Here is a 17,626-nt window from a genome sequence, read left to right as displayed (position 1 = left end):
GACATTCGGGAGGGACTCGGAGTAGAACCGCTGCTCCTCCGGATCGAAAGGAGTCAGTTGAGGTGGTTTGGGCATCTGGTCAGGATGCCTCCTGGACGCCTCCCTGGGGAGGTGTTCCGAGCATGTCCTGCCGACATGAGGCCCCCAGGTCGACCCAGGACATGTTGGAGAGGTTACATATCCAATCTGGTCCGGGAACGCCTTGGGGTCCTGCCGGAGGAGCTGGTGGAGGTGGCCAGGGAGAGGACAGTCTGGAGCTCCCTATTTGGGATGCTGCCCCCGCTACCCGGACCTGGATAAGCGGAGGAAGACGATGACGATTTTTTTTTAAAGCAATTGATTCAATAGAACATGATTTTTTATTTAGAACTATGGAACTTTTTGGATTTGGAAACTAATTTTGCAAAATGATTAAATTATTTTATAATCAGATTTATAGTTGCATTTCTCTCAACCCAGGTATTACCCCTGGAATAGATGTATCCTGCGGAATTAGGCAAGGTTGCCCACTTTCTCCAAAATTATTTATTGTTTGCACGCAAATGTTGGCTCACCTTATTGTGATTCATCCGGACACTGAAGACATAAACATATTTGATACAGAATTTAAGATAAGTCAATTCGCGGATGTCACAGTAATTTTTTTGAAGGATAAATCGATATTGGAGAAAGCCCTAAATGTGATTTCAGTTTTTTCAAAGGCATCAGGTTTGAACCTAAATCAGAAGAAATGTGAAATTTTACCTCTCTATGATTGTTTGGAAACCAATATGAAGACAATTCCAGTGAAATGAGAAGTTAAGTTTCTAGGAATTTACTTAAACAAAGATATTAAAATTAGAGAGACAAAAAATGTGAAAGATCAAATTGATATGTGTAGAAAACTGAATTATTGGTTAACAAGAGATCTTACAATTTTTGGACGGAATTTGTTATCTAAATCAGAAGGTGTCTCCAAGATGGTCTATCCATTATATTCTTTATATATTACCCCGCGGAGTATCAAAAAGATTAATTCAATAATATGTAATTTTATTTGGTGCAATAAAACACACTATATTAAAAATCACAACTGGTTAAAGACTACACTAAAGGAGGAATTAAGACGATTGATTTCCCATCTATGGTAGGAGTTTTCAAAATAACCTAACTAAAAGCTTATCTTTTAAAACCGGACTGAATATGGTTCCATATCCCAAGGAATATATTTAAAAAGGTGGACGGGTTGGAGTTCCTTTTTGAAATGTGATTTTGACATATCGAGGTTACCAATCAAGCTGTCAGAATATCACAAACAAATGTTGTTTTACTGGAAGATAGTGTTTAATCATAACTTCACTCCCCATGGCTCCACCTCGTGGATTGAAAGGACAATTACAATAAATAGGAAATCATTATTTATAGATAAGTGGTATGAAAAAGGAATTATTTTTGTTACAGGTTTGCTAGATTCAAAAGGTCAGTGTCTTGAAATAAAGGCTTTAATGGAAAATATAATATCCAATGTTCACTTAGAGAATACAACAAAATTTGTAAAGCAATCCCTTTGCCCTTGTTGCATTTGATACAAAATCATTTAATGTATGTTCAAAGTCAAATAAGCTTACCTTTGTTGCAGTTAAAACAGATTCCTTTAATGAATAAAAAGTGTTGTAACAAACCACAAATAAACTGTTTAAATAAATTTCATTTCATTAATTTAACAACAACATAAAACTAAACTGATGTAATATTAAGATAAATCAGAAATATATGAACTTTTTCAAATGGTCTATCCCCCCAAAGATTAAGAAAATGCGGTTTAAAATAATAAACGGCTATTACCCAGCAGCTCAAATGTTTAAAAAACGATTCGTTTTTGAGGTGAAACCACGTGGTTTTTGTTTACAAGAAGAAGAGTGTTGAACTTTTTTTTTCTTGTTCTGTAACATTTTTCTTGTTCTGTAACATCTTACTTTTGGTTGGACGTGGTAAACTGGATGGGTAACAATTAACAGAAAGAGTCCGCTGAGGTTTTGTATCATGATGACAGTCTGTCAAAAGAACTTGAAATGCTGAGTAATATTGTAATACTTGTTGGAAAATACCACCTTCATAAATGTAAATGGCGTAATGAAAATCCTTCCTTAAACGTCCTAAAGGTTGAACTGATATCACTGTATACATCTTTAGCTCTTTTAAAAAACTCATGCAAGGATGCTGACCAGATATGTGAAAATATGAACCACTACTTATACTTTTAAAGAATGTGTCAAAACTTTGATAACCAGAAATATACTTTTAAAGAATGTGTCAAAACTTTGATAACCAGAAAGCGGTTTTTTTTCCATAGAATAGATTCACACTGCTGAAATTTGTTCGAAATAAGTGAGAATATGGCCTTGAAAATGTTGGCTTTTTTTTTCTTTTCTTTATGGCAGTTTGTTTTTATTTATTTATTTTTTGGTGTGAAAACATTGTTTCGGTTTGTTGAATTGTAAGCAATCTTTTAGTTCTAAATTCTGATTTAACACAATCGATGTTGTACCGTCGTTTCCCCGTGAAAGTTTACATGTATGTAAAAAAAAATATTATTATTTTTAAAAAAGAACGCGTCACTTCCTGTCACTTGCGTGTAGTACGCACTCGACGTCGGCGCAGCGCACCTCCTCAGTGCACTTGACAGTAGTGCGCAGTGACAGTATTGGGATTGTACCAGCATGTAACTCCTGACTGTCTTCCACAGGTGTTCAGTCTGGATTCTCAGAACGAGTCCTGGGCCAAAGGGGAGCTAGAACAACTAGCCTGGCTGACACAGTCACGACAGCGTCGTTCACCTGGAGCAAAGGAGCGGACAGCTTTATACAGCCATGCTAATTGTGGGCTAGCCAGCTGTTAGCTTAGCCTTCCGGCTGGCGACAGTGAACGTGACCCAGTTCTCTTCCTGGTTCCGGACTCCGCGGTCAAGCTGGTTTGGGTCACATGATTGGATGAATAAGATGCTCTGTTAGAAGACGACATGAATCGCTAACTTTCCCCGGGTCCAATCTACTGGCAGAGCAGTCAGCCGTCCGGCCACTTCAAACTGAAGCCACGGTTCTGCCTCGGGTTCTGATCTGGTGCTGCTGAGCTTCTGCTTTCGGAGTGAGTAAAACATCTGGGTCCAGAAGGTCCCTGCTGGTTCTGTTCTCCCCTCTAAAACCCAGTTAGATCCCAGGTTTTAGTCTGGTGATTAGTTTAGGTCTTCTTTTCTTGTTTTGGAGCCTGAAAATCTGACCGGTCCTGCAGCACACAGGTCCAAACCAAGTTTCCATGGCAACAGCAATATTAGAGCAAACGTTCATCTTTTCAGAATTTTTCTACGATGCGTTCTTAAATTCGTGTCTTCCTCTAAACATCTTTTACTTTTGGAGGGGCAAAGGCGGTGCAGCTGTTTACAGGAAGCTGCGTCCTGACTCCTGACCAATCACAAGCTGCGGTATCCGTCCTTTTCGACGGCGTTGGGGCATCCCTCCGTCACCCTCTGCAAGCGCATCATGGCGTAGCGTGTCTCCACGCAGACAGACCAAATTCACTCCCTCTCAGAACTCAGTTTCTCCAGCTACGAAGGTTCTGATAACATCACACCTCACATTCCGTCCACTTAAATTCGTTCATCACATGAAGTGTCTAGCTGTCATGTTTTTATTTGTTTAGAAAATACATTTCTTACTTTTTATAAACTTGATTCTGTCTGAATTGATACGAAGTGTCTGACAATCCCTGAATTAACAAAGAATTCTAAATCTTCTGGTTAAACATTCAAAGACCAGTCAGATTTGATTTCCATATTTATATAGAAATTCATATCTGGTCAAATGTAGTGTAGTATATTAAGCTTTAAAAGCACCCAAAATACATACGTATGCTATTCCCACATACTCCACCCCAAAATTCCTGGACAGGTGGACAGGACCACGGTGCGTGGATGTAATTGTCAGGAATGTTGTTTGTGCAGTGTGTACAGGTGTCAGACGACACAAACCCCATCCTGAACATCCGATGACCTGTATAGTGTACTCTGTGTAGAATTTTGTACTGAGTTAGTTGCAAATTGGGGTGTCTGATCATTTTAAAAGTTTTTAAACAAGTTTGGGACCGGAAGTTCTGGTCAAAGCTGGCTGAACGCTTCAGCAATATCAGCAGAGTTATTAGTAAGAATATTATCAATTCGTAAATTAGTTGTTGTAGTAACAGATTTTCCACGCAAATTATTAATAAATCTACCCTCTGGATCTGAAACTGTGTCCAATACTGTGAAAATGATGTTTTTGTGTATGAAATAGCAGAGAGCATGCTGGGAAACTCAGGTGTTTTAAGTTCATCTGCAGATGTGGCAGATCTGTGGGTCTCTTGTAATATTATTACATCTGCTTGCACTCTTTAACTGATCAAACTGACCTTTCCCAGGACTCTCCGGACTGATTCGTACTTCACACAATTGTTTCATCGAACTTGTTCCACTGTACGTGCTAAGGTTTTCATTTAATACTTACATTCACATTTATTTGTTTATTGTTTGACTTTTGATTGAATAAATGAAAAAAAAAAAAACAGTCCAAAAGATTCTAGTTTCAATTCAGTTTATTTATAAAGCATCAAATCAGGACCAGAGTCGTCTCAAGGACCTTCACACAGTTCCAGTCCAGGTCAGGTCATTAAGCCAATCAGTAAAAAGTTTCCTATATAAGGAACCCAGAAGGTTGCATCGAGTCACTGACTAGTGTCAGAGTCGTTACAGCAATCCTCATACTATGCAAGCATGCAGCGACAGTGGAGAGGAAAACTCCCTTTTAACAGAAACCTCCAGAGGATCCTGGCTCAGTATAAGCAGCCTTTAGACATGGTGCCGTGTGGTTCCTGGTTAGGAGCTGATCTGTTGCCATGGTAACAACTCAGTAAAAGTGAACCTCGTTAAGATCCTGATTTTGTTCCCTAGTCCAGATGGGTGTTCCCTCAGCTGATTCTGTCTTTGTCTCTGTAGTCAAAGTAGCAGCAAGATGGCTGCTGATGACAAATCTTCATCCTCGTCATCAACTGAGTGGAACGTGGAGCCATGTGACACCTCACCTAATAGCCCCTCCCACTTGACCCATTTTAAACCGCTGACCCCAGAGCAAGATGACCCTCCTCTCCGCTCAGCATACAGCTCATTCGTCAATCTTTTTCGCTTCAGCAACAAAGGTGAGTCTAAGGGTTTAATGTCAAGGGTCAGGGAAGTGTGCTTAATGTGGTTTGAAAGGGTTTGAACCCCAGTTAGCACTTGGGCAGAGACAGAGAACTAATGGCAGTACTTTCACCTTTGAGTTATCCACACTCTGTGTTCCCACTATTTGGTTGTGCAGGGTTTCACCCAGAACGTGTTAAGCCTGGCGGATTCGGCCGTCGGGAATGCGGGGGTCACACGCTCCGTCCCACAGCGCTCCTCTGTGAGAGCGGGGGTGGGGGGGTTGCACGCGTTCTGCTGCTGTTTCTCACCAGTATCAGCTGATGGAGGGCTCTAGTTTCGTTGCGCCGTTCGTGTCAGCGGACACGATAGGGTCGGGGCGGGGCATGATGCATAGCCTGGTGGGTGGCCAAGCAAAGCCTGGCGGGCCACTAGGCTTATAAAGCGCTGGGGGAATCCCTGCTTGTGAATAAAAACAAACTCAAAACTCAAGTCTGTAAACTAGGCCCAGTTGCTGCATTTATTAGCGTAGCCGTTTTCTAAATAAAATACACGAATATCCGTTCTCCCAGAAAGTAGCGTTCCTTTCCAATTCAGTTTATTCATAATATTTATGTAGCGCCAAATCACGACAAGTCGTCTCAAGTCTCTTTACACACACATTCCAATACAGTTCCAGTGTTTCCCCTACATAGGCTCAGGTGTGGTGCCATGCCTACGAGACCCCCCCCCCCACACACACACACACACAGAAGGAAAGTGCTCCACAAGTCCCACCCCGCTCACAGACAACACGTAAGCGAAACGGTCCGCAAGAGCGCCACTATCAAGTATGTTTACTGGGCAACCACAGAAGAAGAAATGACCTCGTCACATGACCGAACAAATGTGCTCAAACATTAAGTGGTTAGCAAACAGCACAGCAGGAGAGCAGTTTATTCTTCGTTATTTCATTCTTGGAACACAATAAGCCTCACATCAAAGCTCCGAGCCTGGCAGAACATGGCGCAGCAAGCTGAACCAGACCAGCAGCAGGTCAGTCGGCCATGACGCTCCTGCTTGTCTGACTCCTGATTTGCCTAGTAAATTAAATAAATGTCAGTGTAACTATTTAGTTCAATGTAAGGAAACTAAAGTGGCTTTTGAAAACCGTGGCCTCCAGAATGTGCTTATAAGCACACCATCGCAGTGCTGTGAACTTGATGCCAGACGGTCCGCTGTGCAACACGTTATGAGTCTGATGACATCCATCTCTCTTTACTCATCGTTCATAAATGTAATGAGTTACGTTAAAAGAGTAGATAGAAAAGAGTTATTTATAGAGCGGGGCAATGTCAGAGGTCACCAGACGGTCAAGTGTCCAGCAGGTTGCTTATGCCAGGAATATGGTGTTGTTCCCTGAACCAAAACAAGTCCATGATTAAAGTGTAACTAAACCCCAAAATCACTTTTTCCCCTCATAAACTGTATAATTGGGTCTTTACTAGGGCTGAACGATTTTAGGAAAAGATTGAATTGCTGTTTTTCTAGCAGAAATTGCGATTTCAGTTCAATTCGCTGTTTTCTTCAAACAAAGGTGCAACACTAGCATCTTTTGTACGTTCTTGCTGTGTTTGTCTTCTAATTCCATTTTTGGTTCTTTTTTTAAACACCGATAAGGTTTCTCTTTACCGCTGAGGACCCGGGTTCGAGTCCAGGCTGGGACATATGAGATTCTGATTCAGGTGGCATTAGGGCTGGGCAATAAATCGAAAATTTATCGTTATCGAATTTTCTGACTTATCAAGATAATTTTTTTCCCGTCAATAAATTTGATAGTAAATAAATGAAAAGATGTGTGTAGGTTGGCAACGTTCATGTCCCTTTAAGCTGTACCGCCTTGAGGATGTTCCTCCAAACACGCATTATTATTTTCATAACTTCATTATTGTTTCTCCTGGAAGCGCTCAGTCAGACCGAGTGCTGTGATGTCGGGAGGTCCGGTCTTGGGGAGGGAGCGGGGTCAGCGACGGCGGCTGCAGCGTCATCATCTGTGTCCTTTATTTAGTGACACGGAGAAGTTAAAAGGAGAGAGAAACAGAAGATAGAAGTTCTTGTTCCACTTTATTCTTTTGTGTCATTCAGCAACAACGCACTCCCTCTCGTGTCATATTGCTTTTATACAACAGTTCTACCTGCTCATTTTATTTTTATAACAACAATAAGCAACAACAGATTAAACAAATGAACAAATCATAATCATTTATCAGGCTCCGCCAACACAAATGGTCCCAACACGAAACGGAGACTCAGACAAGGCTGTTGGCTAGGCAACACATACATTTTCTACAAAGCACTGTAACTTTACTTTGTATCATTTACGATTATCTGAATGTGTCCGTTTATTGTACATTCACTGACATACCAGTCTGCTGACCGACGCTTTGGTGGCATGGGTGTTTCTGATGAGTTAACTCGATCAGACAGCACATTACTCCATCGTTTCTGGCTCTCCACAGATGGTCTCCAGTAACTTCTTAGCGAGCTTTCCGACCTGCAGAACAAGTTTTTGTTTAGATATGTTTATTTTTTAGAACGCCTGTGCACAGCAGAGTGATACTGTTTGTAAACAGTCCATATGCTGTTATAGTCCAATATCAGCACTCTTAGAAAGTCTCTTGACCAATCAAATCACTCGGTCAGAACTCACTGTTGTATAATTCACAATAAAGCCCGCTGAGCAAGGCGAGGTTGGGATTGTGTAAAATGGCAGATTTGACATGTCAAGCAGCTGATTCTGAGCCCAGAATATGTTCTAATGGTCAATACTGCTGTAAGATAAACTTATTAGTAGAAATGAGTCCATATTCTGTACGATTTATCACTCAACATGGTGCTGGAACATGTCAGCAGTGAACCAACATCCCAGCAGCTGGAAAATTTCTCCTGTTGATGCAATACCACCTCTGAACACCAGAGTTCGCCAAATTGTCCGTGTCCCATAGTCAACCTTTAACCAGCTATTAACCGTTAAAGTGAAAGTGTGTATTTTTTCTGGAGATATGGAGCAATAGATAACTCAAGCCTGATTTATGCTTCTCCGTCTGCGTCAGTGCTGAGACACGCAACGCCATTACCCGTCCTTGCGTAGGGATCCGGCAGGCACGCAAGTACGTACGGAGTCGAGCCCACTTTTTTAAACATCCGTCGAACGAAACGGATTATGCAAGCTTGTGATTGGTCAGGACGCCGCTGTTGTTTACAGCGCCGCCATTGCAAAGAGAGCCGAGGATAACTAGCGGCAGACACGGAGAAGCTTGAAGAATACCTTGCGAAAAAACTCTAAAAATATGAACGTTTAATTCTCCCGTGACTGGAGGAGTGAAAAGATGCACAGCAAGCGTTTTATTTGTGGATGGAAATGACAGGAAACGTGGGTTTAAAGGTGGGGAGCGCATGAAGAGGTGGGAGAATGAGAGACAAATATGTCCCTGTTTAAAGTCTCTTATATACACAAAGAACACAATATAAACACACTATCTTGGACCGATACATGACAGGATACCACAGAAGTAGTGGTAAAAGGGTAGATCAACCATGGATGACTAAAGGAATAAGAAATGCATGTGCAAAAAAACCCCAGCTGTATAGGAATTTTTTAAAATCACAGACAAGAGTAGCAGAAGACCGATATAAAAAATATAAAAATAAATTAATAGCAATAATTAGGAAAAGGAAAAAAGATTATTATGGTGAATTATTGGAATAGAATAAGGCTAATACAAAGGCTACATGGGGAATAATAAATAGTGTGACGAACAGAAATAAAACTAGATCTAAGGTACCAAATTACTTTGTCAAGGACAATGTAGACATTTATGATGTAAAAGAAATCTCTAATGAATTCAATGATTTTTTTGTAAATGTAGGGAGGAGTTTGATGGGTCATGACACTTTAATTGAAGACAATTTGAATACAGTAGTAAATAATGTCAGTAGTATTTTCCTTGGCAAAGTAGAAAAAGAGGAAATACGAGAAATTGTAAAAAACTGTGGAAATAAGCGATCAACTGATTGTGAGGATTTGGACATGATGACTGTAAAGACCATAATAGAATCTGTTATTGATCCTTTTACTTATATATGTAATTTGTCACTTTCTACTGGAGTCTTCCCTGATGCTATGAAAATAGCAAAAGTGGTTCCACTGTTTAAGAATGGTGATAAACATAATTTCACAAATTATAGGCCAGTGTCACTACTTCCACAGTTTTCCAAAATACTTGAAAAAGTCTTTGCATCACGGTTGGATAAATTTATTGAAAAAAATATGATTTTACATAATGAACAGTATGGATTCAGGACCCAACATTCAACAACAATGGCAATAATGGATTTAACAGAGAAAATATCTGAAGCGATAGACAATAGAGAATACTTTATCAGTGTTTTTATTGACTTAAAGAAAGCTTTTGACGTTATCGATCATTCAAGGTTACTGCAAAAATTATATCAGTATGGAATACGAGGGGTTGCTCATCAATGGGTTAGAAGTTATTTAGATAACAGAAAGCAATATGTTCAGATAAATGGCATTACATCAGAGCTACGAAATATTGCTTATGGAGTGCCACAAGGGTCGGTCCTTGGACCAAAATTGTTCAACCTGTATATCAATGATTTGGTAAATGTGTCTGACAAACTAGGTTCTGTTTTGTTTGCAGATGATACAACATTGTTTTATTCAGGGTCTGATATAAATGAAGTAACTAATGTGATAAATATTGAACTGATAAAAGTTAAAAACTGGTTTGATGTAAATAAATTAACACTTAATCTTAAAAAAACTAATTTCATTCTATTTAATGGCAAAGAAAATATAGACGTAATATTAGAAATAGATAACATGGAAATTCAAAGGGTAAAAGAAATCAAATTTTTGGGAGTAATGATTGATGAAGCTCTAAGCTGGAAATCACATATAGGCTATATGAAAGGTAAAATGGCCAAAGCCATTGCAGTATTATATAGCGTAAAGTTTCTACTTAATAGTGAAGGATTGTTATTACTATACAATGCACTGATTCTGCCATACTTAAATTATTGTGTAGAAATCTGGGGAACTGCATATAGAACGTATACACAACCTTTGTTTGTTTTGCAGAAAAGAGCAATGAGAATTATAGACAACACTCATAGTACAGCTCCATCTAACCCATTATTTATAAAATATAAAGTAATTAAATTTCATGATTTGGTCAACCGGAGAATATTGCATATAATGTATAAAGCAAATAACGGTACATTGCCAAAGAATATTCAGCATATATTTGAAAAGAGAGATAGCAGTTATTTGTTGAAGGGATTTGAAATCTTCAAAAAACCTAAATTTAGAACAAGAATGAAGGAAATGAGCATATCTGTGAATGGTGTGAAGTTGTGGAATTGCCTGGACAGAGAATGGAAAGAGTCAAGAACTCTAAAAGTGTTCAGTCTACACATTAAATCACGTGTGTTGAGAGGATATGACAACGGACAATTGATGTGGACGTAATAATTAACAAATGTGAACAGTTACGGGACTGAAAGAATTGATGAGGGACTGCACAAATATAAATTGATATTTATGTTTAAAAAGGGGGCAGAAATAATAAGATTGTTCTTCTATCTGCTCCCTTTCATTCAAATATACATTGTGTTTTTTGAATATTGTTTAGTATCTGTTGTGTTATTTTTTTTATTGAATGAAATAAAGATAATAAAAAAAAATAATAAATAAAAGTCTCTTATATACACAAAGAACACAATATAAACACACTATCTTGGACCGATACATGACAGGATACCACAGAACAGCGCTACGCCCTCTGTTGTCCTGCCGGGGAATTGCTTTGCAACACTCCAGGAGACGGAGAAGTAAAAGAGCAAAACGCTTCCGTCAATCTGTGCGTGTCTGTCCCTTGCGGAGCTGACGGAGAAGCATAAACCAGGCTTAAGTCATTGCAAGCAAGCTGTATTTTTGTGTTGGAGTAAGATCTTACCAACGGATGCCCATTAGGGTCAAAAAGGCCCGGGGAGTGCAAACTTCAGCAAAATAACAAGCACATCAGACTCTCTTTCATCAGTGGCATTGGGTGAAGAGGTAAATGTGTAAAACAACAGTGTTCATTAATGGTGAAAGTTTTGTAACTGTTTGTTACAAATCAGTAAATGCTAATTTTCCTCAAGGGCTCCCATAGAAGGAAACACGGCGTCTAATATGGCGTCGCTCAGAGACTCAGACCTGCTCTGCGTATTTTAGACCTGATTTTTATAGTTATACAGTATATTAAGAAGTCACCAATATTTTTCAACAACTGGGCATCATTTCGTTCATTTTCAACAACATTTTGATGGATGTTTCCTGAGATTAACGATAAAAACGACACATTGTCACTTTAAGGGTCGTCAATGACCAGTTAAAGAGTGTTTGGAACATGTGCATCCCTACTTTATTCATTTAGCACATTTCCTTCACAAAGGCAACTCAATGCGCTTTACAGCACTTTACGAAGTGTTGTTGCCTTTTGCAGACATTTTTTTCTGCACGTGCTGCAAACAGGATAGCCGTCTTCCATCAACTGTCCCTCGGCATTCTTCAAATATCCAAAATATGCCCATACTTCCAACTTTATATTTTTTGAGGGCTGATGGATGACCTGAGCTCTGCCATCTCCTCCTTCGGCCATCATTTCACGTTAAGATTCAAGAAAGTTTTGGTTGTAAACTATAAAGTGCGCATGTGCTGCAACTTCAGCTGATGAGACAATTGCTGGTAAGGGTCACCGCGTCTATCGCAGCCACGGTAATCTACCAACATAATATATTTTTTAAACAAGACGGTAATATTGTCAACATTTTTACCGGGTTTACCGCTGCACTGGTAACCGTGGCATCCCTACACGGTACTTGCAAGGTATACCCAATAAAGTGGCCAGTGAGTGTAAATGTTAACAGAGGTCTCAACAGAGTGCTACAGCACCCGGCACGCCTCCTCCCCCTGAACAGAACTGCACCATGTGTGGTTCGGTACTCGGTCCTGGGGAGAGGGCGAAGCCGGGCTCCGAGTAGGTTGCACACTCGCTGCATGCCTGAGTTCACTTTACGCTACACAATTGTTTTGCAGCTCCAGGAAGATTCTGCTGCTGCTGTATACAAATACACAAAGATTTTATAGCTATTGATAAGAAATGGACCATCAGTTTTGTTGCTCAGATATCATCCACCTGCTCTGTCTGCTGCTCTGAGCTCCACCTGCTCCTCGGTGCTGCTTTGTCCTCTCTGACCAGCCAGTGCACGAGCAAACTCGGTCCAACTTTCTAAACTAATCTGAAGAAATCAGGCCCAACCTGGATTTGAACCCAGGTGCCCTGTGTGTAAGTCTGGTGCCTTACTAGATTGTCCCCGTCCCCGCACCAACGGAATGAGCTACTGCCACAATGTAGAAACTAAGTACTAGAAAACAGCACAAGTTTTAGCTAAAAGCAGCATAATCCTAGTTTAAAGACCATTGAGATGTATTTAAAACAGCTAAAAAAGATCATTAGAGTGGCACGTGATTGGCAGTGCCGTCTCTGTGTGGGTGTGCTCCTCACAACAGTGAGGAGAAACAGAGAGCTGCCACAGCTTCAGTCAGAGGTAGGGCTGGGCGATGTGGTCTAAAATCAGTATCACGATATATTGAGGATTTCACCTCGATAACGGTAAATAGACAATGACTACAGGTATGTGCAGAAACAAAAGTTGTCCAATAGATGGAGCTGTCACGTGTATTACGTTGAGTCACATTTTTACATGACTCAAGGTGGTACAGCTTCTTAAAGGGACATGAAAGTTACCAACCTACACACATCTTTTCATTTTTTATTAGCAAATTTATTGACATGGAAAAAATGATCTAATTTAATCCTCAGTCTCCATAATGATAATGAATCGCACATGCTGCAAGCTCCCGCTGGTTGAGTCTATCCACCAATCGGAAGCTCCCCTACAGTAGGCGTGTATTTGAGCCAGCCAATCAGTTGGGAATGGGTGTGTTGGTGTGTTGGACCTGTTCAGCTCGAAGCAGGCCAGCTTGGTATGTGGGCGAACAACCGAAGGTTGAGCACGGAAAAATACAAGGCCACTTTAAAAGCTTCCCTGTCTGGTCTGTGCTGGCTCTGATGTGTTTGATGTAAACATCTGCTCCTTTAGCTCCTGGTCAAGTGGTGACAGCTTCAGCACACCTTGCTGCTGAGTTATAGTAACATGCAGCATTTTCTTATCTGTGAAAGTAACAGCGTTGTTGTAATGATAGCAAAATAAATTAATTAGATTACACCTTACCAGAAGAATTATTCTTTTAGTAACGCCATTGTTCCCATCACTGCTAATACAGTCTGAGCAAACTGGTTTTGTGAAAGGGAGGCTCTTAGATTACCACATTACCGTATTTGCAACCTTGCATACCGTAAATCCTCCAATACAGGCCCGGGCCTGTATTTGACTCAAGCTCATCAAGCTCCAGGCCTTTATTGGAAGGAGGGCCAGTATTAGAGGCAGGCCTCTATTTCCATTTGAGCAAAATGAACTAATGTTCATTGGAGTTTTTGACAATTAAAATTGCGCCCACATTTTCAAAGTTAAACACATTTCTTTTAACAACGGTAGTTTCTGCTTCAGCCATCTCCCCCCTCCCCCTGCTTTAGCCCTCTCCCCCCTCCCCCTGCTTTAGCCCTCTCCCCCCTCCCCCTGCGCAGCGGCCGCAAACTCACTGATGCGCCTGCAGCCTCTCGGAGTTCCTGCTGCTCTAAACATTAAAATAATTATTTCATTTTCTGTTCCTCACTTCTGATTACCTTCAATGGTGTCTGTTTGTTGCAACCACCAGGTACAAAAACTAACTTGTTTTTATTTGACTATTTTTCTGTCCTGTCTGTTTATTATCTTCCTGCATCTCTCAATCCTAAAGAAAAACTGCTACCTGGGTTCATATATATTCACCTCATGAGTTACCTTTGAACTGCAGTTCTAAAAGATCTACCGACCGCAAAAACAGCGGAGCGCTCGCTGTTTGGCGGCTGTATCAGTGATCAGTGCGTCGGAGGACAAGGTGATGCGCGCAGCGCCCCGCTCCACAGCATGCAGCAAACGCATCAGGCGCAAATAAAAGACAGAAAACATTAAAGGAAATGAACTGACATGAACGATCGCGTGTTAAATTAGTTTTTGAGGTGGCGACACCTGATTGTTACTGTGGCCGTGCTCAGGAGGCAGATCTACCGACCGCGAAAACAGCGGAGCGCTCCCTGCTTGCCGGCCGCATCAGTGATCTGTGCGTCGGAGGACAAGTTGATGCGCCCCGCTCCACAGCAGCGATACACATCAGGCGCAAATAAAAGACAGAAAACATTAAAGGAAATGAACCGACATGAACGATCGCGTGTCAGTTCCTACGGTCTGACACAGCGCGTTGCCCCCCCCCACCCCCCGAGCGCAGGAGCTTGTCACCTGCTGACAGCAGGCTGCTGTCTTTTCCAAGGGCTGCATCTTGCCGGTCATTATCACGTGACAGCGACTAGTCGACGACAGGCATAAAAAGTCACTACAGTGAAGTTGACTAGTTCATACAACCCCTGCTACTGCTCTCCAGAGTGTTCTGCAGCATAATCAGCACATTCTCTTTGAACTTGATAGTGTAATGACCTGGCTGGGGTTGTAAGCCAGGTGCATTCTGGGTATTGTGTTATATGTGTTTCCTATCATTCTGCTAGTTCCTATGTGCTGATTTGCGTGTTGTGTGAGTGTTATGTAAGCCACAGGGAAGGTGATGTGTGTTCTGTGGAGCGGGTTGAATTAGCATGGTTAACTGACACCGTGACTCTGTGTGGTAGGAGCGTGATAGAGGATTGTGTCTGTAGCGTTACAAAGCGTTGAAGAACAAGCCTAATAAAGGTCTCCGTGAACCTCTACTGCCTCCTGCTGGTTGATTTAGGTACTATAACCCTGCCGCTGGGACGCTCATACTTGCTTGTTACTACATTCCACCCGGCCACAATAAGAGACCGGCCATTATTTACCTCAACTGACTCTGACACCGGCCACAATTGGAGACCCGGCCTTTAATTGAATACCGGCCTGTATTCGAGGATTTACGGTAAATAAGGTTTTAGATTAAACCAGTTAAAAATATTTTACAGTCCCCAACAGTATGTGTCAGGACCAGTGACCAAACATCAGCCAGCCTCCGTCCATGCTGTCTCTGGAGGAGCAGATAGGAGACAAGATCTCCTGTAACTTAAAATGAACCAAAGCTTCCTCCCAGTTTCTCTTTAAGCTGAATTTAACATCAGTTTATCATCATGAAACAAAAGAATAAAGTGGAACAAGAACTTCTATCTTCTGTTTCTCTCTCCTTTTAACTTCTCCGTGTCCCTAAATAAAAGAGACAGATGATGACGCTGCAGCCGCGTCACTCACCCCGCCCCTTCCCATGACCGGACCTCCCGACATCACAGCACTCGGTCTGACTGAGCGCTTCCAGGAGAAACAATAATGACGTTAATGAAAATAATTGTTACATCCCAGACAGGAGGTGTTAAATTGTGAAGGAGGGGGTAACATGGTAGTGCAGTTGTTAGCACTGTTGTCTCGCAGCACGAAGGTTGCAGGTTCGAAACTCGGCTGCAGCCTTTCTGCGTGGAGTTGCGTGTTCTCCCCATGCATGTGGGTTTCCTCCGGGTACTCCGGTTTCCCCCACAGATCACAACATGCCCTATAGGTTATAAACTGTAAGTCACTTTGGATAAAAGCGTCTGCCAAATAAATAAACATATACAGAAATGTGGCAATGGATTTAAGATGGGTTTAATTGTTAACAAGGTTCTAAAAACAAGTGCAAACAGATGGCGAGCATTATTAAAATAATGCAAAATGAAAATTTCACTGTAAGGTTAACAATTAAAAGACAACTTATCAGCTATATAAAACACCTGGTTAAGTTTTACCAAACTGAAGGTGTTTTAAAAACACAACAAAGTTGATAAAAGTCTAAAAACTAAAGCAGAGTTAACCTTAAAACAGAGTCAACTAAGTTGACATCAACCAAAGATCCCTATGGATCACTCAGTTTTTTCCTTTTAAACTCCTCAACTCAGGCCCTGTCCACACGTAGCCGGGGATCTGCCAAAACGTAGATATTTTTCTACATTTTGGCCTGTCATCCACACGAAAACGGAGTTTTTTCACACGAAAACGGATCTTTTTTAAAACTCCGGCCAAAGTGAAGATCTGCGTTTTCTCCGTTTTGGGTGTCTGCGTGTGGACAGACAAAACCGGAGTTTTAAGGTCCGCAACGTCACTTTCCGTGACAAAAAAATGCTGACATCAAGTGTGCGACCTGTGTTTACACTAGCCGACAGCATGGATACCCTCAGAGCTGCGCTCGCTTTATCAATTGTCCAAGCGCTTTTTGCTTGTTTGTTTTTGCAAGCGGAATTACTGCTCCTTGCGGAAGACCACAGACGAAGGACGAGGTTAAGAACGGGGGAAGTACTGCCGCCTACAGGTCTGGCATGTCCTTAACAACGTATTTATCCGGGTAAGTGTGGACAGAGTTTTTCTTTTAAAACGAGGTGGTGTGGATGCAAGTTTTTGGAGGGGCGGATATTCGTTTTTAAAAAATCCCAGCTACGTGTGGACTAGGCCTCAGAGTTAAAACTTTAAAAGTTAAAACTCGTCACAAACGAAGGGGTTGAAAACAAAATGAGGCCTGGAGGACAGCAGAACCCCTGCACTGCTGCCTCCCAGACTGCTGAAGGCACAGCCTTTTTATCCAGATGTTGGTCATCAGGATGATTCAGATCAGCTGTGCTCCTCAGCAGCCTGGAAGAGAGAAGGAGGAGGGGCGGTGTCGGGCTGATCACCAGGGCTGGGTGATCCTGGCTCCTGCATCCCAATGGCCAGGCTGGTAGCCGTAACAAATAATGCGTGTTTGGAGGAGTGTCCTCCTCTCTCGCTCTCTCTCTCTCTCTGACCAAGCGAGCGAGCGGAACGCGACAACCCTCTCAGTTAACAATTCACGGCCCAAATCCAACATAACCGTTCGGTCTCAGGTTTCAACTCCAGCGCTCAGCTCTGCAGAACCACATAAATGACCAAAGTTTCCTATCCGGTAAATGTGGAGAACACCCGCTCTGACAGATGTGGATGCTCCGCTGGTGCCGCCTTTAAAATAACAAAACTTCACTAAAACTGATTATGGTACTCTTCTATGATGCAGAATCGTTTATGCCCGCATCTCCATGCATTGATTATTTGATTATTTTCCTCAGTTCTATCCTACACCTCCTGGTCGGCCGTCGAGGGTGGGGGTGGGTTGTGTGCACGGGGTTCGTGGGCCAGACGTGGCCTGCGGGCCGCCGTTTGAGTAACACTGCTTTAGGG

At 41.7% G+C, this 17,626-nt stretch overlaps 2 protein-coding genes across 3 annotated transcripts in view; one reads left to right on the top strand and one right to left on the bottom strand.

Annotated features, from left to right (window-relative positions):
* fundc1 (FUN14 domain containing 1) overlaps positions 1-17,626 on the bottom strand; it is a 497,656-nt gene that overhangs the window by 407,765 nt on the left and 72,265 nt on the right. The window lies entirely within an intron of this gene.
* Positions 2,937-17,626, top strand: part of pikfyve (phosphoinositide kinase, FYVE finger containing) — a 103,038-nt gene continuing 88,348 nt past the window's right edge. For both annotated transcript variants that reach the window (XM_054746532.2, XM_015965682.3), the window contains exons 1-2: positions 2,937-3,123; positions 5,003-5,202. In XM_054746532.2, the coding sequence (XP_054602507.1) occupies positions 5,019-5,202 (184 nt within the window). In that variant the 5' untranslated portion in view covers positions 2,937-3,123; positions 5,003-5,018. The remainder of the gene's footprint in view (positions 3,124-5,002; positions 5,203-17,626) is intronic.

This window comes from Nothobranchius furzeri, chromosome 14, assembly GCF_043380555.1.
Source record: "Nothobranchius furzeri strain GRZ-AD chromosome 14, NfurGRZ-RIMD1, whole genome shotgun sequence".
Lineage (NCBI taxonomy): Eukaryota > Metazoa > Chordata > Actinopteri > Cyprinodontiformes > Nothobranchiidae > Nothobranchius > Nothobranchius furzeri.
The sequence above is the reverse complement of the archived record's forward strand: the minus strand, read 5'-3'. Positions and strand labels throughout refer to the sequence as shown.